This window comes from Serinus canaria, chromosome 12 (genome assembly GCF_022539315.1).
Source record: "Serinus canaria isolate serCan28SL12 chromosome 12, serCan2020, whole genome shotgun sequence".
NCBI lineage: Eukaryota > Metazoa > Chordata > Aves > Passeriformes > Fringillidae > Serinus > Serinus canaria.
Genome location: NC_066326.1, coordinates 1,435,153 through 1,460,915, shown reverse-complemented (window position 1 = coordinate 1,460,915; position 25,763 = coordinate 1,435,153). Strand labels below are relative to the sequence as shown.

The 25,763-nt window shown below is 47.8% G+C and overlaps 1 protein-coding gene across 6 annotated transcripts; it reads right to left on the bottom strand.

Annotated features, from left to right (window-relative positions):
- Nucleotides 1-2,806: 2,806 nt before the first annotated feature.
- Nucleotides 2,807-24,941, bottom strand: SUMF1 (sulfatase modifying factor 1). Of its 6 annotated transcripts, XR_007778615.1 has the most exons (10): nt 24,254-24,480; nt 22,693-22,866; nt 20,557-20,631; nt 12,313-12,395; nt 10,273-10,395; nt 9,649-9,763; nt 8,682-8,795; nt 5,042-5,101; nt 4,871-4,975; nt 3,485-3,622 (listed from the first exon to the last, which is right to left on the bottom strand). XR_007778615.1 is itself a non-coding variant. In XM_030227921.2 (9 exons), the coding sequence occupies exons 2-9, from the start codon at nt 22,864-22,866 to the stop codon at nt 3,512-3,514; spliced, it is 855 nt and encodes a 284-aa protein (XP_030083781.2). In that variant the 5' UTR covers nt 24,921-24,941; the 3' UTR covers nt 2,807-3,511. The 6 variants fall into 6 exon arrangements, 4 of the variants coding, with proteins under 4 accessions (XP_030083781.2, XP_050835203.1, XP_050835204.1 ...); XM_030227921.2 differs by lacking the exons at nt 4,871-4,975; nt 24,254-24,480 and adding an exon at nt 24,921-24,941 and having other exon boundaries at nt 2,807-3,622; XM_050979246.1 differs by lacking the exon at nt 4,871-4,975 and having other exon boundaries at nt 2,807-3,622.
- Nucleotides 24,942-25,763: the final 822 nt, after the last annotated feature.

Below are 25,763 nucleotides of genomic sequence, written 5' to 3'. Positions count from 1 at the left end.
GCTGTGCTGAAGTGGTGCAGGACAGCAGTCTGAGGAGCAGCACATCCCATGTTTTCTAATCACCTCGGCCTCGAGGCTGCTCCCATCAGACCTCTGCAATCACAACAAGCAGCACATCTGTTCCTCCCCAGCACTCAGTACCTGCTCAGGAAGCAAATGCAGCCCCTGCAGCATGAAGTAGGATGGTGCTGACAGCCAGCTGAAAGGAGACACACAGAAGTGCATCTGAGCAGCAACAGATGTGTGTTTGTGCTGAAGAGCTGACAGATGCACGAGGGTTCTTTCAGCTGCTAGCTGATCCATGTTTTCACTACCCCAGGGCCAGGCACGCTACGCAAGGCCTGGCCTTTCCCAGCACAGGGACAAGGTCATTCCATCATCTTTGCATCATCCCTGTCTGGCTCCAACAGCTGTGCAGGGCTTTTCTGAGCACCTCCTTCACCCAGGGATGCACTGCCACATGGGCACATTCTGTAACTGCATGTTCCTCCGCTTCCTTTCTGCAAAGATCAACTTAAGGCAGCTTCACATAGGCTGGTTTTGATATTTAAGATGGATAAACTGCAATGCAGTTTTTTGTTGATGTCACACTGTGCCATCAGCAGCACAAACCCTCAATTACTTGCTCTGGACAGTTGGATCTTCACCTGTTTCCATGCCCTTTGACATAACACACACAAGGGAGTGGATCTCATGGGGATCAGCTGTTCTGCAGGTGATCAGTAGCTTAAATTTTTAAATTACAGACAACTTTGATTTGGACCTGAGGGATTGGTGCCACTGAAGGACTGAGCTGTCACTTCCAGCTCAGTGTGCTCTTCACAAGGAATCCAGGCAAACAGCTAAAACCTGGGAGCTCTCTGTAATCCTGACTGCTCTCCAAGAGCAGTCATGATTATCAGTATTTCAGTATTCATTGGGAGATTTACTTTCCTATTGAAATATGATCAGAATAATTCAAGGATGCAGCTCAGAACCGATTGAAGGTCCCCTGCTCTGGGGAGGGGGGTTGGAACAAGATGAGCTTTAAGGTCCCTTCCAACCCAAACCACTCTGATTAACCTGACACTGACCAGGGATAAAGGACATTTTGCTATTTACTAAACAAAATCCTACTTGCTGTTTATGTTTGCTTCCTTGATAAGATGCAGTGTTAACCTCTCCCATTTAAGTGCCTTCCTGCTGCTGCTGGGGTTTAGACACAGCTGTGGGTTTATGTGAAGATAAACATCACCACGTGATTTCTCTTAGGGTTAATCATTAAGCATCATTTCTGTCAGTGCAGAACCTTCCAAAGGATTTCAGCTGCTGGCAGAAGTAGTTGACAGGCTGAGTGGACATTTAACTTCAGTCCTTGCCTCTTAAGGTTCCTGCTGTTACAGGAGGGAAACTCCCTGGGTCCCATACCTTGGAATGCACAGGATTCCAGGGCACAGCCTGGACTACAAGGTCTCTTGTGCAGAAGAGAGTTTTATCTGTTTTCTCCCTGAAAAGGCATCATGCCAGCCACCTTGAGACCACAGGGCTGGGAGCAGATGATCCAATCCACTTCCTCTTTCCCTCCTGAGCAAAGTTTCAAGCTGAGTTTTACAGCATCTGCACTCCTCATTTGCAGGATGACAGCACAGTTTGTTACCTTCCTGTTATGAGTATGCACTTGGCATGATTTTGAGTAGTTAAGGAAGTGCAGATTAAAAAAATCCAACCACCTTGAGCAGTATCTGGTCCTTGATCACAGCCCCAGAGCAGGAGCACAGCTGAGCCCTCTGTCCCTGCAATCCGAGCCCTCAGCCCACGCCAGTGCTGCAGCTCCTGGGAGTGACCTGATCCCAGTTATCTGCTTGGAGCAAACTTCCCAGAACAGGAACAGTGCTGGACTGCTCAAAACAGCCACACTGAGGGCCTTGCACAACAAAGTAATTGTTAATTGAGTTCTAAACCATCCTGACAGTTGTTAGTGGCCTTTTTCCATACAGCACTATACTCCACTGTGCCTTGGCACTGCAGATGCCTGGGGGAGTGCACCAAAATCTTACTGGAAAAATTCCCTGTCAAGAAACTAGGAAAGAAATAATCTTTGTTGTATCTTCTGAACTTCTGTTTACTTTCTCCTTCAGCCTCCTTTCAGCTTCAGAGTGTGCCCCTCACAGCTCAGTGTGCTCTCCCACAATGAATCCAGTCAAACAGCTCAAAAGGCTCTGAGCTTCCCTTCATCCTCCCTCCTCCTTTCTACTCTGAGTGCAATCATGATTACCAGTATCTCCATGTTATGTCACATCATGCTGTGTCCTGGGATCGATTTTTCTGCTTGCTGGGCTTACCTGGACCCCACTGAAGGCTGGTGTTTGGTGGAGGGCTGCTCAGGCATTCTCCTGTGTCATCTTTTCAACAGGAAACCACTGCAGAAGGAGCTGCCAGGTGATGGATTTGCATTAAACTCAAACCCAATTTTCTACAGCAAAGACAACACTGGCAAGGACCAGCATCAGTGCCAAGGCTTTTGTTAATCCAGATCCCAAAACAAGGTTGCTTTCAATTGCTCCCATTTCCCTTCTCACTTGCTCAAATTCTTCTCCTTTCCAGTGAGGAATTTTATTTTCAACAAAACAGTTTAGAAATTTACCCTATTAGGGCTCACAGTTCCATCTGCCATCACTTCCATGACTCTTAGTCAAGTGGAATCATTCATTAAATTCAGTTTCTAATGAGGCCAGTATTGCATTTTCCAAGTCCCTAAAAAATGCCTACACAGCGTCCAAGAAATTCAAAGGAAATTGTGTTTTTCCATCAATAAAAGGCTTTGGCATAAACAAATACTTGATATTTTATTCAAATATGTACAAGATTTCTAATCATCATCACCCTGAGGATCATCTCCCTCAGCTGCAGAAGGCACTTCCTAAAGAGCAGCAAGTATCTCCCCAGGAGAAGCCCATTTCTGGACATGATCTTCACTGCAAATGGAATGTAACAAAGGGCAAGCTGCCTGTGGGGAGAGCTGTCATCTCCCAGCCCTCATTCTTGACTCCTTCATTGTCTCTCAAAGCTGCCTAGAATTCCCTAACTGCCTAGAATTTCTTTTAAAGCTGTCTAGAAGTTTATAAAGTCTTTGCTTATTGCATTTGAGTGTAGAAGCTCTACATAAATAAAACTAATTAATTAAGATCTTGTCTAAAGAGGAGCTATTGTAGTTGACAAGGTGGTGATCAGTCAAGGGCTGGACTCAATAATTCTGGAGGTTTTTTCCAGCCTAATTCTGGGATTAAGTAATCTTTGAAAACATGATTGCCATGTTTCTGCTCAGTTTTGTTCCAGCTGAATCCAGAACACCGGGCCAGGTTGCTCGTGAACACGAAGGTTCTCCAAGCGCTCTTGAGTCGTGCTGGTTTTTCTTCCCTCAGCAGGAACTTCAAGCAAGGATTTTCCACTGTGTGCCATCAGCAAGGGTCACTGCTCACGTTTGTTGTCCCTGGGGTGGGATGCAGCCCTTCCTGTGCCCTGGGAGCGTGGCTCAGCGCGGCCCCGGGGCGGTGCTGGCGGCGCAGCGGAAGCCCAGGTTGGACGCGGAGCTGTCGGGGGTGTTCTGGCTCCGAGCTGCACAGCGGTACCTGTAGCAGTAGGACTGCACAGCAACACAGAAAAGGAACTTCTTAGCACAGCTGGGGTTCCTCAGGCAACAGCTTGTTAGATTAACAGATTAATTAGTCCGATTAATACAGCTAAACGTTGCCATCGCTGTGGGGCAGATCGATGAAGTGCTAGGGATGGAAATTGCTGTGTTAGAAATGAGGGGATCCTACACAGCCACCAGCTGACACAAAAACTGGACTGAATGGCAAAGTGTCTGACAAAGTGTCGGCCAAGAATTTCTCCTGCTCTGGGAAAAAGCCAAAACAGCCATTCAGCTTGCCCTCAGAGGCTGAGCTGTGTATCCATGTGCTAATGCCCCACTGGAATGGGGTACTGAACATTTCCCTGAATGAGGTGCCAGATTTTGGGATGGGGTGTAAAAAGGTGCAGCTACAGGCTCTGTCAGCTCTGAGAGGGAGAAGAGCACCAGCACACAGAGATCAGTCTGAGCTGATGTCAGGCACCTAATAAAGAGCCCTTGTACTAACAGTAGTCAGTGGTTTTGTCTTGATACACAGCCTAGTTTTATCACCTACAAAAAAAGACTAGGGCAGACTAGAATCTTCACAAACCTTCAAAATGGGTCATGTTATTCATCACTGAAGAGCCTATTCCAGTGTTAATTTAATCAAAACTGCTAATTAACATCTGACATTGATTTCACCTAAGAAGGAAATCAGTGTAGAAAATGGGATCTCACTGTAGAAATTTAATCTAATTATGAGAGTGATTTGCCAGGACAGGCTTTGCAAGGGAAGAACAGGACAGCTTTAATGAAACAGGAGATGTACAATGAGGGCTTTTAAGCACTGCATGAGCAGAGTTTAAACCACTATTTCGTGTCATGAACAGCCATCATTCTGTGGTGACATCCTGGCAGTTCTGAAGGATTTTCAGCTATGCCACCAACTCAGCTGAAACATTTCATCTCTCAGCCAGCTCTGCAAACACCTGATATCACTGAACTATGGAATTGTAAAAGGATTTGGGATTGAAGGGCCCTTAAAGCTTATCCAGTCCCAACCCCCTGCCCTGGGCAGGAACACCTTTTCCTAGACCAGGTTACTCAGAGCTCTGTATCCTTTCTGGATCAAAAGCCATTCTAAAACTTAAAAAGCAAAGCCACCTCCATACTTTCCACTCCGACAAGTATCACTCAAGCTCTAGCATGAAAACACCATTAGAAGCCCACATCAGTTTTAAGTTGTGCATGTAAAACCCACTGATTAAAAAAACTTACTTGCTTTAACTCCAAGCTAAGCAAAAAGAGGTCCTTAGGAACATCAGGTGTGGCTCTTCACAAATCCCATGAAAGCCCTTGACAAGCATCCAGGCTGCCAGGAAACTGTCAGAGGATCATGGTCAAGTGCTTTCAGAGGGAAGAGGAACAGGAGAAGAGCACACAAGTTACCTTATGGCACATGTAGGATCCACCCTTCTTCACTCTGTCCGTGCCCGAGGACGGCCCTTGCTGGGGAGGGAGGACACTGGTCAGTACTCAGGGAATAACTGCTGGTTACAGGGAGCAAGGGGATGGGGAAGGAGCAATCCTAAATATTCCAGACACACATCTCAGTGGTGTCTGAAGCAGACAGCTTGAAATAATTCTGCCCTATAGGATTTGCAGGTGACAGTAACTGTGCTCCCTTCCCACTGCTACAAACATTTGACATTCCAGGTGCTGCTCACTGATTATGCCTGGGAACAGGGGGGTTCCTAAAGAGGATTTTACCAGGAAGGAAATGAGTTCCAGCTTTCCTCAGTGACAACCCTGTGACCAGGCTGGTCACACCTGCCATGGATCCCACTCTCCTACCCTGTCTCAAGGGGAACAGTTGTCTCCCACCCAGGTCTGCATTACCAGGGGTGATGTTCTAGAAGAATCTACCCCAGAAGAGCATTTGTAACTGAACATAAATCCCTGTCAGAAAACCTTGAGAGTTGATGTTGGCACTCTAGAAGCTCCTGCCTTCACCCCCTGAGTTTGACAGCTTTGTGTGAAAGTTCACCACACAAACTGCAGCAGCTTCATGTTTGCTGCCAAAATTTATACATGTGAAAAAGAATCTGGCATTTAATGGCACACAAATACTCAGGGAAAGCCACACCCTGAGGCAGCATCCGCTCCTTCCAAGCCTGGGTGCTGCCCACAGCACAGCCCTGCTCCCACTGAGGCCTCTGGAGACTGTCCCCAAACACCTGCACGTGCATGCACAGCCCCTGCTCTGAGATAAGCCTCTAACCAGCACAGTCATCACCCAGCCTGGTAATCTCATTTCAAGGGAAGCCAGGAGAAAACGGACCTAAAAAAAGTTCTATGGGAACCAGACAAAGCAGAACAATGGGGCTGTGGAGCAGGATTTCCCCTAAATGCTGCAGGGCTGAGCAGCAATCTGGCTCCAAAGGCACTTCTATAAATGAAGAGGAACATTCTTGTTTAGGGTTAGAAAGCTCTAAATCTATCATGTGTCAGCAATTGCAAAGGGCTGACCTGTACTGAGCAGTGTGTGACCCAAAGGCTCAGAGGTGCTTCTTTTTGTTAACTACAAAGATCTTCCACCAGGCCAAAACTGAGCATCAAAGGTTATTTGGTAACAAAAAAACAAACCTAAATTAACCCCCACAGTCTCGAAGGAGGATTACAGCCCTGAAATACCTCACTTGCAGAAATCTGCTGTAGTGTCCTTCATAAATCCATTCCATTATAAAACATCATTCTCCTGTTTAAAATCACTGAAGGCAAGGAGTTTATCATAAGACAACTGGCAAAGATGCCAGAAAACCAAGAGACATCAGCAGCAGCATTTGCAGTGTTAATATTTGCTTGTGCACATATCTCCCTGACAGATGAGGGAAACTGCCTTGGCTGTGCTCCCCTCATAAAAGCTAATCACAGCCCAGCAATTAAGGTCACATTTGATTAAAACAAGTAAATCTCTGTTCTGTCAACCACCATTGTTTTATGGCCTGACCTGGAGAAGTGCACCAGCTGGTACTGAAGGGGAAGGACATTGGTCAGAGGGCCAGAGCTGTCCAGACTTTGATCCCAGATTTAAACCCCAGAGTTTACTGTAACTTAACAAGGTTATTCTGTACTAGAATACTGACACAGACATATTCCAGTCTGATTACATAAGTGCTTGTGCATTCCATTACCAAAGCTCATAAAAGTAGGATTGTTCTTTTAAAAGTTACTAAAAAAAAAACCACCAGCAACTTTTTTTGTTAATGGAAATAAAGTTGTATTTCTTTGATTACATCAAACAAATGCTTTCTGATGGTGCATGGTGATTTTCAGTGCACAGCCACATGGTTACTCTGTTTTGAGAGAAATCAATTTTCAAACAGAGAACTGCACAAAAATCACACAAAAATCAGAGCCAGAAGTCACCACAAGTGACAAGTCCCTAAAGGGACTGTGCTTTGATTGGACCTCACACACACACTCTGCTCTCTCTGCTAAAGGATCAGTTACATTTTTAGGGAGGAAATTGTTCCCTGGCAGGGTGGGCAGCCCTGGCACAGGTGCCCAGAGCAGCTGGGCTGATCCCTGGCAGTGCCAAGGCCAGGCTGGACACTGAGGCTGGAGCAGCCTGGGACAGTGGGAGGTGTCCCTGCCATGGCAGGGGTGGCACTGGTGGGATTTAGGGTCCCTCCTAACCCAAACCATTCTGGGACCCTGTGACTGCAGTGAGGCACCTTTATTATAATTATTTATTTAAGACACTTTGGTGTTGATGATGCCGAGGCAGCAACACTTCCCTGCTGGATTAAGGTGATGATGGGGAACAACTATCCTGTGAATTTTGCTCTCTCCAAGAGTTTGCTCAAGTTTTAAACCCAGACACTTCAGGACGTATTTAAAAACCAGGTGTTAACAATGAGGCTTTTAGGGGTTTTTCATATGCAAACTGATTGTCAGAATCCAGTGTCTGAGGCAGAGCACTTCAAAGTGAATTCCAAAGGGTTTTTCTGGTTCAATGGGTAAGGAAACTGCATCTCCTCATGTGAAAAGGTGTCCCAAAATAGCCGGGCTGCAGTTATCTTCTGAGACATTAGAACTGATTAGCACCAGATCTATCAGAGCCCAGCTCTCCAGTCTCTGCAGAGCACAAGGCAGTGTAACCTAAATATAGGATGTGTTCTCTGGGCTGAAAAGACTCTGAATTCTTCCAGAGGGTCAGAGCTCAGGCAAAGTTTTTTAACATATTAAGTTTAACAGCCAAAATCTTCAAAGCAGCTTTCTAGCACTGGAGAGATCTGGGCTGTGCTGGGGATTGGTTACAAGGAATGGATGGAATTCTGCACACAGATTATTGTGGGGGGTTCCATAATTGATTGTCTTGCCTTCACAAGTAATTACCAGGAGTAAAAATAAACCTGAAAGTGTTTTGTAAGTTGCTAGCAAATAAAAACCACTGTACTTGGTGGGGTTTTGAGTGACAAACTCTATGTGGCCTTACTTGTCATAGTCATAAATCATGGGATTTACTCATCCTGGATAACTGGGAGAGGAGCAGATCTAACACTGGAACTGGAATCTGCTGAGACAGAGCATCTGTGATCCCACACATCTCACCCTGCAGGAACCTCCATCTGCCTGCCACAAAGGAAAACAAAGATTCACCTCTCAGAGCCTGGTGACTTCTCCTAAAACTCAGTTTCATCACATGTTCAGTTTAAAACAAGCTACCAGAAGCCAAAAAGATAATTCATGATGGTTTGTTCTCTGCCTGGGAGGGGGAAAATAAGCACAGCTTGTAGCAATATAAAAGAACTAAAACCCTTGCTTTTTTAAAAGAAGCCATTCCATAATTCTTGATTTCTGTGATATGAGGCCAGTTGGGAAGTATTCAATGGGTATTCTAACCAGGTGTGAACAACTAACCAAACACCACCGAGACTGCACCAGAGCACTGCAGCTGCAGCTGGATGAGCTGTGCTGTGATGCTCCCAATGCCCACCCCAGGAGCACAGGACAGAAGTGTTCACACAGCAAGGAGGCCCTGGTCCCAGAGGGGATTCTGGGGATGTGCCAAGCAAACACTCACAGGGTTGTGGAGGTCCTGGGGGGAGTGGTGCACAGCCCACCAGTCTGATGTCCACTCCCAGGCGTTGCCCACCATGTTGTAGAGGCCGAACCCATTGGGGGGAAAGGCAGAGACCTGCACAGGACAGGGAACACAGCTCTGTGACACTCCAGACAGGCTTGCAATCCTCACACCAGGCTGCTCAAGGTGCACTTGGAGGAGCCCCAAAAGCGGGCAGCAGATCAGCAGTGCAGACCTGGAACACTTCTACATCCTGCACGTAAATCAAGCAGGATGGAAGGCTGTGGTCACCCCTGTGTCCTCAGCACCCTGCTCCAGTGTGACACAGCACCCCCTCGCTGGCTTTGGGACTGAGCCCCTCCAGAGAGGCACTGTTTGACAGCAGACATGCCTGGCATGAGGGACTTGGCCCCACTCACAGCTCCCAGACTCTCCTCCCACCAAGGAAAAGCCAGGGTGGCTGCCAGCTCCTGCCTGTGCTGAGTCCTCTTCTGATGAAACTTTTGGATTTACTTAACTATGATTAAATAATTCATTCACATTCTTGATTGCCTTTAAAATTCCACTCTGGTTGTTCTACTAAACAGGCCCAGCCTTTCCCCAAAAGGGAAGTTTAATTTCTTTTAAATTGTTGTGTGATTTTTGAGTTCACAAAACTGCAAGGCCAGGAGTGCAGGCAGAAAAGTGTTCCAGCTTCTGACTACAAACTGACTGGGAGGGGGGAAAAGAGGTCAGTTTGAGAGGAACTAGAAGTTAAAATGAAAGTAATCTTTACTTTTCAATTAGCTTGTAAAAGAGTCCCTTGATAATGTTCAAGCCTGCAGTGAAATTTAATGCAACTTAAAATCTAAAATGAAAGAGCACAGGGATGGAAAACAGCCATGGCTCATCCTCCTGAAGACAGACCTTCATTTTAGGAAGATTAAGATCATTTCCACATGCTGGATTGTCTTTGAGACACACTTACAGGTGCAGTCCCCTTGTACCCATCCTCTGCCGTGTTATTGGTGGGGAATTCTCCCTGCCAGATATTGGCATAGTGCTGCCCTTTGGGCTGCAATTTGTTGCCCCATGGGAAAAGCCTGAGGAAAGACAAACAGAGCAGCTGTCAAACACTGTTAATTAAAAGTTAGTTTATAGAATCCCAGACTGGTTTGGGTTGGCAGAGACCTTAAATCTCACCCAGTGCCACCCCTGCCATGGCAGGGACATCTCCCACTGTCCCAGGTGCTCCCAGCCCCAATGTCCAGCCTGGCCTTGGGCACTGCCAGGGATCCAGGGGCAGCCCCAGCTGCTCTGGGCACCTGTGCCAGGGCCTGCCCACCCTGCCAGGGAACAATTCCTAATTCCCAATCTCCCATCCATCCCTGCCCTCTGGCAGTGGGAGCCATTCCCTGTGTCCTGTCCCTCCATGCCTTGTCCCCAGTCCCTCTTCAGCTCTCCTGGAGCCCCTTCAGGCCCTGGCAGGGGCTCTGAGCTCTCCCTGGAGCTCTCCTCTTCAGGTGAGCACCCCCAGCCTGGCTGCAGAGCAGTTCTGGGGGTAACCAACCCCTCACGAGCCCTCCCTCTGTTCCCAACCCTGGACAGGTACCTGTTCTCCAGCCCCCCTCGACAGCTGTACTCCCACTCAGCCTCCGTCGGCAGCCGCTTCCCTGCCCACCTGCAGAAGGCCAGGGCATCATTCCAGGAAACATGAAGGACTGGATGGTCCATTCTGGGGACAAAATGAGCAGGACAGGCTCCTCAGGGCACCAGGCAGACTCAGGGCAGCACAGCACAATGTGACAGCCAGACAGGGGCACATGGGACTGATGAGTTACAGCTGCACCAGGTGACTTTACAGGAAAGTTACTTAAGGAAAGGCAGCAAAGTGATGGAAGGGAAATGCAGCCATCAGAGGGAAACAGGAGGAGAAAAGAATTAACTTCTGTTTGTCTCGTGTTGCTGCCACCTCCAGCTCTGCAGTGATTGATGGTTTGTGGTTTCTCAAGTGCAGCACCCAGCAGTGTCCATACCCTGCCCTCTGGGGCAGCCTGGGTGCTTGCAGAGCCAAAGGAAAGCACTGGAACCTGCAGCACCACCACTGCCAAAGCAGCCTGGCACAGGGCACCCTGCATCAAACCAGCCTGGCCAGGCCAGCTCAGCCAGCAGGCAGGAGGCTCAACAGGAAAATGCACTTGAGTGCTGGCTGTTCTTCCCTCCCCTGTGGCTCCTCTCCTGCTCTGGGTCCTGTCCTTGCTGTCAGCTGTGGGGCTTTGAGGGAGAGGTGACATGAGGAAGAGTCTCACCAACATCAGCTTTTGCAGCACCCTGTCCAGGAAACTGAACTGCAGAAATTCAGCTGGGAAGTGACTTTCCTTGGGTGCTTTAAGCAGTCACAGTTCACACAAGAGCTCCCATCTTTAATGGGGTTTGGTTCCAGACTGACATTAAAATCCTTGTCCCTTTTTCCAGAAAAAGACAGAAAAAAATGCCCAGACATTCTTGCAGAAGGATCCTCCCCATCCAAGCCTCCAACAGACCAAGATGCTCTCTCTGTCCAGGAGAGAGAGGAACTTGCTATAAAGTTCCCTTCCTGCCCCATTTAAGATTCCAGTGTATCCCTGTTAACCCCAGGCCATTTCCACCTAGCAGGTTCCCAGGAGCTGGGCCAGGCCAGGTCTGCACCAGCCCAGAATTCCATGGCAGGTTTCCAGCTCCTGTCTGCTGGCTCTGACCTCAATTCCTGGCTCCCCCTAACAATGCCTCCAGCTATTATCTCTATTTTTGCCTCAGATAATTCTTTCCCTGCCCTTGGAGAGTAGATAACTCGTTACTGAGCTCTTCAGCCATCAGATGATGGTGCACTAACAAAGTCCTGTCCTTAGAGGACTCAAAAACCTACTAGATCTAGGCTAGAGAGTCTGATTTGATTTCAAAATGTTGTTAGAAACTTTCACTAGCTGATGAAGTGCCAAATTCATTGACACCTGCCTAGTCAGAAGAGCAGTTGCAATGTTAGAGGTCCCAAATGAAGACAGAAATTTGATTTTCTAAACCTAAAATTCATCCCACTTCAGAATGGAAAGCAACTGTATGAAGACAAGGATCAGCAAGTTTCAGGGTTTGTGCAGGCAAAGGGTGGCACTAACTGTAAGAAAAAGCAGTTTTCCAAAGCATTCCGAGGTTCTACATGGTCACAACTGACTTTTCACAGAGTCAGAACACAGTAAAAAAAGCACAAAACTCCTCAGTTCTTCTGTTGCCAGAGAAAGAGGCTTCCACATCCCACATGGAAGAGTTCAGAGTGCCCAGACTCCCAGAGTGTGCACACAGTGAGGACTGATTGCTCCTCTCCAAACCCAGGTCTGGAGTTTGTGACCCTGGAAGATCTGCTGTGTTCTCTGCTGGCACACAAACATGAACAGCAAACACTGAGGCTCAATCAGCACGGTCCTGACAGACCTTTGTGCTCTCCCTCACTGCCCATGGCCATGGAAAGCTGCATGCAGCTCACCAGAAGGTGGGAAAGCAGTCCCAGAAGCAGCAGCCAACAGGTGACTGAATAAAAGCTCTCTGCTGCAGCCCCATTCCTGTGGGAGCCCAGGGACATTCCCTGGGTTCTGTGATGGAATGGGTGCTCATGGCTCACCTGCTGGAGATGCTGGAGTCAGGGCCCTCAGGGTGCCTCCAGCTGGCTCCTTTCACAGGCAACCACCAGGGAGCAGCTGCCACCTGAAAAAGGACAAGGGGAGCAGGGAAGGACACTTCAATTCCCAGCTAAGGGATTGCTGAAAAGCCACCAGATCCCTTCCAACCCAAACCAGCCTGTGCCTGAGTGAATTTCAGCTCCTGCCTGACTGCAGTCTGATACAACCTGCAGAGAGGGAAAAAAAGTTACAATTTTGGCCTAAAGAGCATTTTTACCCTAATTATTTACTCCTTGGACTCAGTGTTCTGACATCACTGAAAAAACCCCAATGAAGCCCTTTAGCTGGGGGTCAAACACTCATCTTGCCACACATTTGCTTTCCAGGTCATTAACCCACTCAGCTGATTTTAAATTATTTGCTCTCAGCTTCCAGAAGGTGGAGACAGAAGAACCACACAAGGGAAGTGAAGCATGAACTCTTTTTTTTTTTTTTTTCCCAGCTGCTCTGCTGGGAAACATCACACAGCCAAAATCATCTGTAGCAATGCAGACATTGAATAGTTCTCTCAAAACAGAAGTCCCAAATTTGGTGCTTCAACACCAAAGGAGTTTTTCCTGGAAGATATTCTTTAGGGATTTCTTCTATAAGGCTTACTTCAAAGCAATGCTTAACTGTTCTGATTCATATTCACTTATTTTAGTAATGGGGTCTTCACTGATCCAAGAAAGGAACTTTAATGGCACCCATCAACAGTGGGTTTATTCCAGCACTTTCCAAAATACTCCTATTAGAGAGATAATGCCTATAAAGAACAAAAATCAGAGAAAAGAAGCCTGGAATGCTTCAAGAAGTAAACAAACCAGAGGCTGGTTAGTCCTAGACTGACTTTGTCAAGTGTTATTCACAGAGGTAGGAAAGGTGCCAAGAGTGTTACCCTTTAACTCACCAAACCTTCAGAGCAAAGTCCAAAAAGTCACTGCAAGCTGGTATTGAGGAGACCCAGAATCAGTCTGGTCCAACAATTTTAACAGCAGCTTCTAGGGGGAAGCTGCATCCTTCAACAGAACATGTAGTTACATGTGTGTGGGACAAGAGATGATCTCTGTCACACAGAGATGGTTGAGAAAACTCTGCTCCAAGCTGCACATCCAATCACTCACATGGATGTTTCAGCAGCAAGTGCCCAAACACATTATCCTGGGTTTAGAGCCTCATCAGGCTGTGCCCTGACAGCCTTGCCCTCCTCCCCTCCCAGCACACACACAGATTTTGCCTACAGCACATCTGGGTATGGAAAAGCTCCCTGGAAATCAACAGCAATGCTGGGCTAAAGCTGCAGAGCTGTTGCTCCAGCACAGCTGCAGAGCCCAGAGCTTTGGGGAGCCCTGGGGAAGGGCTGTGAAATGCCTGAGGAGCTGCAGGGCTCCTCCAGGCTGGGAAGGTGCTCACACACATGTGGACACCCTCCCTCCCAAGGGGAACACCTGAGTGTTAAGCACCAAAGAAACCAGGATGCTCCCAGCAGCCTGCTGCTGACCCAGACATTGTGTCCTCTGCTGTCCCCCCCCAGTGGGACCCCCCAGGCAATGGCAGCTTTCACAGACCCTCTCTGCCCTCCCCAGCACGACAAGAACATCAATCAACAACACCAACCCCAGTTCTGGCCTGGTGTCCAACAAAGGACATTCTCACTCCAAGCAGAGCCACCACCCTTGGCAAAAAGCATGAGAAATATCTGATCTCTCACAGGGAATTACAGCTCTGTTACTGAGCATTCAAACCCCAGAATGAGACCTTCCTGCAGCTACTCTGCTCAACTCCACAGCACTAAAACCTCAGAGGGATGGGCACCTAACTGATAAAACAGGCAGGAGGCTTAAAACTAGACTGATTTAACCAATTCCTTGCCCATATTGAGATCTGACCTTTAAACTACACTGAAAATAGGACAGAAATCCAAAATTAGCATTTACAGCTATTTAAGGAAAATAAAAGAGCAGCAGAACCACTTGCTAAAGCTAAAATCTGAAAGATCACAAGAAAGATTTCGACAGTTTCTAAGCACAACATATTTTTGTAAATTAAACTGCTGGGTTTTGGATAAAAACATCTCTGCAGGAGACTGCAAAGATTTACACTTTAGACGACTTTAATTTTGGAAAACATTTTTGTGATGCAAAAGAAAAAGCAGATGCTTTCAATCAGGCTGGTTTATTTTAACCCAAGAAAAATGTCTCTCCACAGGAAAGCACTGCGTGCACACAGCTCCCGGCTGTGGCTCTGCTGAGCTGAGCACCAAATGGCTGCCAGGCTCTGCAGAGCACCCAGAGCAGTCACACGGGCAGGGCTGGGACAGGGATAACAGCAGAGCACAGAGAACCTGCAGGAATTACCTGGAGACTCATCTAAGGCAGCCCCTGGCTCCACTGAACACACCCCGAGCTGCTCCTTCCAGAAATCCCCTACCTGAAATCTACAGTTCTCTCCCAGAACTTCTCACAAGTCTTTAAAGCTTTTAATTGCTCTAAATCTAATTAGCAGAAGAGCTAATTAGACAGAGATTATTACAACATCACAGTTAATACAGCCAAGTCCTCCCTTGCCAATAATGAGCTTAGTTACTTTCATAACACTTCACGTTCTGCTTCCCTCCTAAACATGTTCTGTGCACTGGCAACAGATTCCTGCTGTCCAAAGAGCAGCAGATGCTGCTGAACAGATCTTGAACCAGAGGACAATCCCCTCCCTTCCTTGTGGCTAATTCTTGCAGCATGTCACCTGTGCTAGGCTACCCACACCTGCCCTGCAATCCTTGCACCCTGGTGCACAGGGAAACATTCCCAAGGCAAAGCAGAGGCACAAAGGCTTGGTTTGGTCTGATCCAGCTGGAAACAGGGATTATCCAGCTCTCCCCTCCAGGATTAAGCCTTAAGAACTCCCTGTTCTGCTTCTTGCAGACCCAGAGAAGAGTGAAAAGAGAGCCCAGAATGCTAACACTGGGAAGAGCTCAAACAATTCATTCCAGCCCACGAGCTCTGCACTGGGGCAGAGCAATTTGCAGAGCTGGAGCCTGAGCTCCCACTAACAGCCTGCAGAAAACTCTCCTCCTAAGTATTCCATTTTCCTTTCCAAGTGGGCTGGGACAGCCTAACTTTAATTGCTCCATTACTTCACAATGTCAAGATTTTTTAACTACACAATTAGCTTGAAGAAAATTCCTTCCTAAATCTATTTAGAAAAGCAAATTAGAGTGGGGAACATCATCAAGTGAGTTTCATTGTCAGCATTACCCTGTTGCTGCTGCTGCAGTAGGGGAATACCCCTAAAAACCACCCCAAAGCCACCCAGCCCAAAAATAAATAAAAGTATTTATTATTCTTGCACTAACCTGTCACAGGCCACTTTCGAGAGAAAAACAACCCCCACTTGAGGAGCAAATCTCAAAATTCAAATCAGATTTATGAATCCAAAAAATTACCAAAAATAAACTCAACAGAGCAGCTCATCTTGGCTCAGGCTCCAACATTTCCATCAAGTAGCAAGTCCCCTGAAATAACAAAGCTGTGGATTTGAACTTTAAGGCAGGCCCACAAGCTATGACAAATTCATGCTGCTCCAGTCATCCAGCACCAAACATCAGCTTTTTTTTGTGCTACAGCATTCTAATGCTATTTTAATACAGTATTTTAAAAGCCTTACCTCAGGTCAGGATAAACAGCTGGAAAAAACTAAAAGTGACCACAGAATAAGAACTTGAGAATTAACTGTGTGAAAAGAGATTTTGAGTGAAAAGCAGCCCAAGTCTGGAAGCCACTTGAAGAATAATTTATTAAGTGCTGGGTTCTTAAAAAACCACTCCAGTTCAGAAGCTGACTTAATAGGTTACCACTTGTTTCAATCAGATGGTGTTGAGCTCTGTACATCTTTAATATGCAAAAGGATCTTGTTAGCATTGGTAGGATGTGAGGAAAAATTTGTTATTCAGTAAAGAACATAATTTTTGGATGAGGTTTTATTTTATTCATGTAAGGCAGATACACATAAATCTCTGACAGTTCTTCCTCCTCTAAGCCAGACCCTAAACCTTGAGCACTGATTAATGAACTACTGAAGAAAGAGGCAGACAGAAAACAGAACATTTTTAGTAGGGTGAGAAGTTTAATAAAAATAATTACTGTGCAATGGATCCACGTCATTGTCCCCACAGAGAACAAACCTGGTGTAATTATGGAAGGGACTGAGCCAGGATTGGGAAATCCTGCCACACACAAACCCAGACTCAGTTTGAGGAGGATTTGTCCAGCAGGCAGCTCACACCTGCATCAGGGGCTGGACTAGAGCATCTCCAGAGGTCCCTTCCAGGATTCTGTGAGTACCTGATTTTGCCAGCTCCTGCAATTCCCATGCTATTTATTCTATCAATTAGAAGTCCCAGCTCCCCCAAAGCTCTAATTACAGAAGAATCTGTCCTCACTCTTAATTTCTAATGTAATGGCCTCCCTCATGAGCTCAGGAACAGAAGCAACAAGGGGGTTTGTTTAATATTGAATATTATCTGCCTTAAAATCCAGTATTTTGCAGCACTTTGAAACTGCACACCAAGGAAAGGCAGCAGCTTTAAAATACACTTAATTTTACTTTACAGCTACAAAAAATATTTCAGGCTTGATTGGAAACAAGCACTTTTATGAAGGGATCTTTTCTTTGCAGAAGGAAAGGTCACTGAAGTTCAGTTCAGACAGTGTAAAACTTCACAGCCCTGTCAATCCTCCCAGAAAAATAACCACAACTACGTGATGCTAAAACCCAGTCAGATTCATTAAGTGCAAGTTTTGGAATCAGAAGAGCTTCTTTTGAGGAACTGATATTCCTGGTGAAGGCAGACACCTCTGCAAGTCTGATTTCCAGCCAGCATCTAAATCTGCACTCCAACTGGTCAATTTTTCCACTAACCAAGAGCACATGAGCTGTAAAGAAAGGAGAGGTGCACGGATTTATCCTGAGGCACAAACCATGCCCTGCTTTAAACTGCAGCTCTGATAACACAGGCTGATGTTGCTGGCAGTTCCCAGGGAGAATTCCTGCACATCCCTCTTAGCAGTGGGAGTAGAGCACAAAAACCCACAGAGGAACACTTCAACAGCTCCATCTTCCAGCTCCTTGCAGGGAGCAGCTGAAGCACTGGGGGCTGCAGGAACAGCTCAGCCTGCCCACGCTGGCACTGCTGTCCCACCTGCAGCCAGGGCTCCTCTCAGCAGCACCTCGGGATGTTCAGCTGAAATGCAGAATGTTTCCATTTGGGTTATTGTGAAATTGGCAAATTGCACAGCTCCAGGCCACTGCAGAGATTTCCATACAAACAGGGATGAAAGCAGCATCCCACAGTTCTGGATTGGCCAAAATTTAAGTGTTGGCTTGAGCTGCCAGTGAGCCAATTCCACTGCATTCCAGACCCAAAACTCCATACCCTCACAAAGGCAGCACACATTTGTATGCTCTCAGGCTCTTCAGTGCAGAACTTATCTGGTGTTGAAGCAAAAAATAATTTTTCTGCCTACCATGAGCCAAGAAAATCACTGTCCCCACTATTCTCCAGTGAGCAAAGACTGAGGCTGCACTCCTGTTGTGCCTTCCTGGTTCCCTGTTCCTTGGTACCTGGGCAGCAAGGAAACTCCTGCAGGGATTGGCAAGAGCTCGCAAATCCCTCAGAATAAAATGGAATTATGGAATGGTTTGGGTTGGAAGGACCTCAAAGCCCACCCAGTGCCACCCCTGCCATGGCAGGGACATCTCCCACTGTCCCAGGCTGCTCCAGCCCCAATGTCCAACCTGGCCCTGGGCACTGCCAGGGATCCAGGGGCAGCCCCAGCTGCTCTGGGCACCTGTGCCAGGGCCTGCCCACCCTCAAAGGGAACAATTCCTGCCCAATATCCCCATCCATCCCTGCCCTCTGGCAGTGGGAAGCCACTCCCTGTGTCCTGTCCTTTTCCAAAGTCCTCTTGCACCTCTTCTGGAGCCCCTTTAGGCCCTGGAATGGGCTCCAAGGTCTCTCCAGAGCCTTCTCCCCTCCAGGCTGCACATGAAGAATTTAAGATATGAAGTTCTCATAATTTTTTAAGCCCACACAAATCATCTCAGTTTCAAAGAACCTTCCCCCCTCACCCCACAAAATCCTTTTCCATTTGAAGGAGCCCTCCCCAGTTCCATCAGTAACTCCCTCATCTGGCACAGCACTAAATCCTCCCTCTGCCACATGACCACTACAAACTTGGAGGCCAAAACTAAAACCTGAGTTCCCAGAAATCTGCAACAATTCCATCCTTGGCTGCTCCACCCCTTTTTACTGCTTCCCTTCCAGAGCTGAGGCCAGCCCACATTCCTGTCAGTGGCTATCTGGGAGCCCACCTCACCTCCAGGAAAGGCACACCCTGAGCTCCAACAATCACCCTGCAGCTCAGCTGGGTCACTCCTCAGCAGCTGCCACCAGCCCCAGCTCTGCCTCAGCCAGGGGCTTTGTGTCTCTGATAAATCTGCTTTAAGAACTGGAGAGCACAAAGTGGCCAAACAGAGCAAAACCCCCAACAGACACACACAGCTCATCATTTCTAAATTATTTCATTTGGTACCTCCACTTTCACCTTTCCCCAGTTATTTCACTGCATGTGAAATACTGCTTCAAAAATTTACATTCCTGTTGCTCTTCCCCTATATTCACATTTACATTTCACATCCCTGTGCTTCACCTGGAGAAAATCCTTGTCAAAACACTCCTGAGCCACTGAGGCAAAGGAAAACCACAGTCCTTTCTCCCACTGGTTGGCTGGAGGGATTTGCAGTGCCAGTAACACACCAATATCTATATCTTATTTCTGCTTTTCATCTGATAGTTATGATTGAAGAAGGTGACTTTTAACAGCTCCAGAAAACCTTCAGAGAGCAGCAGCCAAAAAAGACCAGTTTGGGCTCTATCCCAGGCCTCTGGCATAACACTTGTCCTGTGAGCACTGCAGCCAACACTTGGAAATTTGGCTGACACACTCAGCAAAGTGGCTCCCAACACTCTGTGTTTACAAAATTGCCAAGGCTGAGCTTCCAGCAGCATTCTTGGGGTTTGGTTGTTTGTTTTAAAACACAGAAACTGATGTAGGGATTTCTGGAACACAGAACTACACAGGAAAAGGAATTTCTGCAATATTGACTGTTGGGAAGATAGGATGAGCCATTCATTTTTTTTATTTGTATTTTTTATTATTTTTATGAAGGCAGAACAAATCCATGGATGGATTTAGCATCATTTATGCTGGTGGTGGGAACTGCAATTTAGCCTTATCTCTCCCAGTGCACAAATGCTAGTCCTGAATTAAAAGATTACAAACTGCACTTGTAATCTTCCTTCCCTGGCAGCAGGAACCCAAACCCCACGTTCTGTGCCAGTCCCTCACAGCACACACTCACACAGGGCTTCCTGAAACCTCCCACCTCTCAGGCTGCCCCTTGAAAACAAAAATCAGACTGTGCCCCATCAGAGCTGAGGAGAATTCTGACAGGAGGGGAGCTCAGGAGGTGATTTTGTCCAAACCTGTGCTCAGAGCAGATCAGCTCATCCAGGAGATGACAGGACACAATCTGCTTATCTGCCAAGAGCTGCAAAGGGGACCTGACCTGCTAAGGAGGAGGTAAATGAAGCCTGAGGAAGGCTCAGCAACACATTCACAGCAGGAAAAAAAAAAGGAAAGGAAAGGGAGGGCAGGGAAGGTTTACTACAGCAATTTCTCTTTAAACCAATATTCACTTTCACTCAACAGGAAAACTGGATCAGCTCCAGAGGAGTCAGCACTGCCCCTCCCAGGATCACTGTGGTGCCCAGGGGATGAGGGAAGCTGGAAAAGCTGCAAATGAACACAGGATCCTCTAGAGAAGAGGAAACATCATAAACTCCAGCCATTCACAACATAAGGAATCTTACAGACAGCCTGAACTTCTCAGGTGGGGGGCAAAAAGACACAAGGGGTTGGTACCAGGTTTTGCTCATCAGGAATTGATGCTTTTAATTGTTTTTTAAAGAAAAAGGTCAGAAAACAGATCCTCCCCACTTGAGTCCATGATTCCTGGCCTAACCCCTCTCCATAATCCCCATTTTTGCACCTGGCTTTGGGGACACCACAGAGCTCAGTTTTCCCTGGTGGCATTGCCAACAGAGCCCAGGGACTGCTCAGGAAGTTTCCCCCTGTTGTGCTACTCACTGCTTGGTGGATGTCAGCCTTCACTGCTTCACTCAGCATCCCCTCAAACACAAAAGAGTCACCAAACTTCTCTGCCTGTGGAAAGAACAAAGGAGTCAACCATTATGTCATCAAAGGATTGCTACTCTTGGAACCACACTCACCATTTACAGCTTCATTTTGTCAAGGATAAGAAAATGCAGAGAATCCTTAGGGTGGAAAAAACCTCCAAGGCCATCAAGTCCAACCTTTGACCAAATAAATTCTAATAGTGAATTTGAGTTCTCTTTCAAGGAAGCTGTTTTGGAAGAGAAAAGAAGGGATTTTTTTCTCTGGATGTTGTTTTTGTTCAGCAGCCACTGGGCAGATGGCAGCACACTGAGCTTCTGCACATGTTTTTACTTTCATTAATTAAAAATGCAGTTCTGATTGTCCCAACTGCTTTCAAATGCTACAGTCATCAGTCTAATATGAAAGGGCATGTTTCATTCCTCTTATTTTTCCTTTGGGAAGCACAATAAAAGACTTGAATCTTCTCACTTACTGCTCCATCACCACTAGTACCATGTTTAAAAGTGCTGCTACAACAATGAAGAGTTAAAAGTAACTCAATCATTATATCTAGCATTTTATCAATCCAAAAGAATAACAAATACAAATAACTTCCATCAATCACAGTACATTATACCAAGAGAAAAAAAGGGAGGAGGTGTAAGAGGAGCACTCAACGACACCAGCTGAGCCATGGGGTCTGCAAGAGGCCCCCTGTGATGCAGCTCTGCCTGCCAGAGCTCCAGGAACATTTGGATAACACTCTCAGGCACACGGTGGGACTGTTGGGGGTCTGTGCAGAGCCAGGAGTTGGACCTGATGATCCTTGGGGTCTCTTCCCGCTGAGGATGTTCTGTGATTCCACACTGAACCCACTACACACGTGCTCATCCCAGAGGCTGTTTGCTACAAGCAAGCTTTGTTCCAACCAATAATAGCTAAACCTCCCTTTTTTCATAATTATGGAGCTAAGGAACAGAAATAGCAGACAAAAGAAGCTCTTCATCCAACCAGAGGATCCTGCCTTCCAAATGAGAACCAGTTCATCAAGTGAATTGAGCAAAGTGCCTCCTTGGAGATGTGCTCCTTGCCCAGGTTTCATGTGCCTGAAAGGGCTGTCAGGGTTTGTCACAGCTGCGTAGGAACAGTCACCTGTCAGGAGGGATCTGAGCTTCAGGCACAGGGGGCTCCTTTCGGGCAGGAACCTCAACATATTCCTCGTCCATTGTTCCCAGGAACAGGCACACAATTGTCACTGCAGCTGCTGTTGTCTCCTCCTGAGGCACAGGGCTGTCACCAGCAGGAGCTGTGCTGAGCCAGCCTGCAGAGTCCTTGGCCATCTCTGTCAAATCCCTTCTCCAGGTTTCCCTAAAAGAAGGAAATCTAACCCGGTACAAAGAGCTCCAGTGTTACAGTAGCCTCTTTGACCTCGGTCTCATAAGCTCTGGGAGGTCTATAACACACCCAAGATAGTTCAGCTACCCTTGGAGGCATAAAAATCAGCAGGATGGCTTCTGTTGCAGTGTTGGAAACAGAAAGGTTTAATAAAAGACATAATAACAAACAGAGAAAAACCGAGCCAGGCAGTCCTTGCTCCTGGTAAAACACCCCACAAAAGCCATTAGTTTCTTTGTTCACTTCTAGTTCTAGTAAATTGCCCAGGCAAGACTTTTTGGCTTCTGTCCAATGAGCTATCCCTAAGTTTGAGGTGAAGTCCCCAAGGTCCTGTGAGGTGGCTTTTGCACCTGTATGAGGAGAGAAACTTCTGGGCTTCTTTCCTTTCTGAGGGGACAAAGGATAGTAGCACACTCCTATACTCCAGGACCCAAATATCAAAATAACAATGCAAATGTCCCCAAAACCCCCTGTAGAGACCTGCTGGCATCACCCAGGCTGCAGGACAGATGGGAGCTCAGGGGACAATTATTAAACACAGCAACAAACACCTGACTGCCCTTTCAGCCCAGGACAGCAAGGCAAGTCCCCCTCCCCACTACCTCCAGCAGAAATACCGGAGTGTGCAATTCCCAAACAAGTGTTGTGACATCCTTCAAAAAGGCAAGCCTGGGCTCCAGCTGGGACTGTCCCAGGCTGAGGGGTCCTCACCTCAGTGATGTAGCCCGTGGAGTTGACAAAGCTCTCGAAGTCCAGGTTGCTGACCTCGTACTGGTCCATGTAGAAGCTGCCAAGGTGGACTCTGCGGGCAGGGCCCTCTCCATCCTGCTGGATCTGGGGCTCCTGGGTGCCCATGGTGAACACCCCTGCTGGGATCAGCACCATCTGCACAGCAAACACCCCCCAGGGAGGCACAGTGAGCCACTGAGGAGCCCAGGCTGCTTTTACTCCTCCTGCTCCTCTCCTCTGCAGGTGATTTGGAAACAGCAAACAGAACTGCAATTGGGAACAAATCCCCATTTCTCACGGGAGGTCTGGGTCATGCTTGTGCTCTCATGAGGAGAAACAGGCTGTGTTTCCTCTGTTACACTGTGCTGTTATTTCTGCAGTTACACCACAGCCAGGACAGCAAAGAAGCAGAAAATGAGTTCTCAGCAGCTCCCCAGCACCTCTTCTGCCTCATCAGGGCAGGGGAATGAGGATTTGACATCACCTTACTCATCCCATTCCTGTGATTCTTCTCCACTGTAGAGCTCTCCCACTCAGGTCTCTCCTAGCCACACCTAAAATTCACACAACTTGTAACTGGCCCATAAAAAATGCTACAAACAGTTTCTCCAGACTACCCCCATCCGAAGCTGGCTGTCTCCTCATAACTTTCTCCACTGAGAAGAATCTGAGCTCTTACAGACAGTCTGAACTGACTCCATAAAAGGGCTTCAGCATAAATTTGCTTACATTTTTTAAGACTTAGGAAATGACAGCGTGGTGCAAAGTTGCACCACTTCCTCCCCTCTAATCTCTCTTCAGCCCTTGGTAGTTGGAACAACTCCCTCAGAGGTTTCCAGGCTCAGAGCTCACTGGGCTAAAACCAGTGCAAAATTAACTCTTGCTGCCTCCCCAGTTCTAAAACCATGCTGGAAATAAATAAACCTGTTTGTGGGTGATGCAGAGGCCAATTCTTCTCTCTCTTCTCTGCCAGTAAAGATGTTTTCTGGCTGAGCATCATCAAGTTACGTTGTGAGCATAATTAGTAATTAGCTTTCATTACCTACTGCTGGAGCTGCCAGCTGCATGAAGGGTCAGAGGATTTTTTCATCTTTCAGACTCACAGTGAATTGCTCAGGTTTGCTACACAAAGCATCCACCGGTGACACGGATCCCAAGCACAACAGGGATTATTCAATTCATATTCTTTAAATATTCTCCAATTTGTGAAGCAAGTTCCCCCACTGCCTGTTGCACACAGGCTTTTCCATTCTGACGCAGCTTCCCAGCACTAGAACAGAGGCAGCAGGAGATGAACTCCCTCGTGTTTTCCCGTTCTCTCCGCGAGACAAGAGCGAGGTGGGGCCCGAAGCAGCACCCGCACCCGAGCCCAGTTCCTCAGGGGTTCGTCCCACCTGCCCATAATTTAGTTTAACTTTCCCCACAGCAGTTCCCCAGCTGCTCCGTTATCCCGGAGGAGGCCGTGCTCCGCCGGGGCCGCCCCACGGCCCGACCCGGCCCCTCAGGTGGCTGGGCCCCCTCCCAGTCCGGCCCCGCCGCTCACCGGCCCCTGCCCGGCGCTCCGCCCGCTGCCCGCCGCCGCTGCCGCCGAGTAGCGCCGCGCCGCCGCCTCCCGCCCGTCCCCGGCGTCCCGGCTGGCGCTGCAGCCGCAGCCCGCGGTGCCGGGGGTCCCAGCGGCCGCTCCCGCTCCCATCGCCAGCAGCAGCAGCGGGAAGAAGCGGCGGCACAGCCGGCTGGGAGCCGCCATCTTGGCGGCGGGGGCACGTGCCGCGCGCGATCACGTGACAGGGAGCGTCTTAAAGGGGCCGCGCCGTGCCCTGAGGGGCAGGACAGGGGCTGTCCCCTCTGTGTCCTTCCCTGTCCCTCGTGTCCCGCCCAGAGTCCTCCTGACCCCAGTGTCCCTCTCTGTCCTCTCCTGACCCCACTGTCCCTCCCTCGTGTCCCTCCCTTTCCCCTCCTGACCCCAGTGTCCCTGCCTGTCCCCTTGTGTCGCCATCCACAGCGGTTCCTGCTGAGCCCTCCCTGGTCCCGAGCACCCCAACGGGAGCTCAGCAATCCACACAAAGATCTCAAATGCCCGCGGGAATCTCCCTTGACCATGAAACCCCTGCAGTGTCCCCACAGGTATCCCCTAAGGGACACCAAGGCCTTGTGTCCAGGCCGGTCCCTGGAAGGGCACTTTGGGATTGCCCTCTCCAGCAGGGACTCACAATTCCCGGTTCTCCTCCTCTCCAGCAGGGACTCACAATTCCCGGTTCTCCTCCTCTCCAGCAGGGACTCACAATTCCTGGTTCTCCTCCTCTCCAGCAGGGACTCACAATTCCCGGTTCTCCTCCTCTCCAGCAGGGACTCACAATTCCCGGTTCTCCTCCTCTCCAGCAGGGACTCACAATTCCTGGTTCTCCTCAGCAGTTCACTGTGGTTGTTGGAGACTCTGTAAAATCTTTACTTTCTTGTGGGAGCTTCTCTTGCATTTTCAGGGTTCCCAGATGAAGAAAGGAATTATGGATCTGACTCCATGTTCTCAGATGGCTAATTAATTATTTTATGACACTATATTATACTAAAGAGTACTATACTAAAGAATGCAGAAAGGATACTTACAGGAGGCTAACAAGATAATAATGAAAACTGGTGACTCCTTCCAGAGTCTCCACACAGCCTGACCCTGACTGGTCATTAAATCAAAACAATTCACGTGAAACCAACGAAACAATCACCTGTGGGTAAACAATCTCCAAACACACTCCAAAGCAGTAAAGCACAGGAGAAGCAAATCAGATAATTATTGTTTTCCTTTTTCTCTGAGGCTTCTCAGCTTCACAGGAGAAGAATCTTGGGCAAGGGGATTTTTCCAGAAAATATGAATGTGACAAGCTTCTCTTCAGAGCTGTCAACAGAACGGATCTTCTGCATCATCCCCTACACCAAAATAAATCTTTACTCATCCTGCGGGGTATTAATTCAAAATACTCAATGTAATTTTGGCTTATGCTTGCAGCAAAGAGAAGCACGAGTGAAGGAGGGGTTTTATGGTTTGGTGTGTGTGAGTG

What these genes read in the sequence shown, in the direction of transcription:
- SUMF1 (XM_050979246.1), bottom strand. Translation starts at nt 24,457, where the DNA reads ATGGCGGCTCCCAGCCGGCTGTGCCGCCGCTTCTTCCCGCTGCTGCTG. An exon ending in GGAGCGCCGGGCAGGGGCCG is followed by an intron (nt 22,867 to 24,253) that starts GTGAGCGGCGGG and finishes TTTGCTGTGCAG; the next exon opens with ATGGTGCTGATCCCAGCAGG. An exon ending in AGGCTGACATCCACCAAGCA is followed by an intron (nt 12,396 to 20,556) that starts GTGAGTAGCACA and finishes GTCCTTTTTCAG; the next exon opens with GTGGCAGCTGCTCCCTGGTG.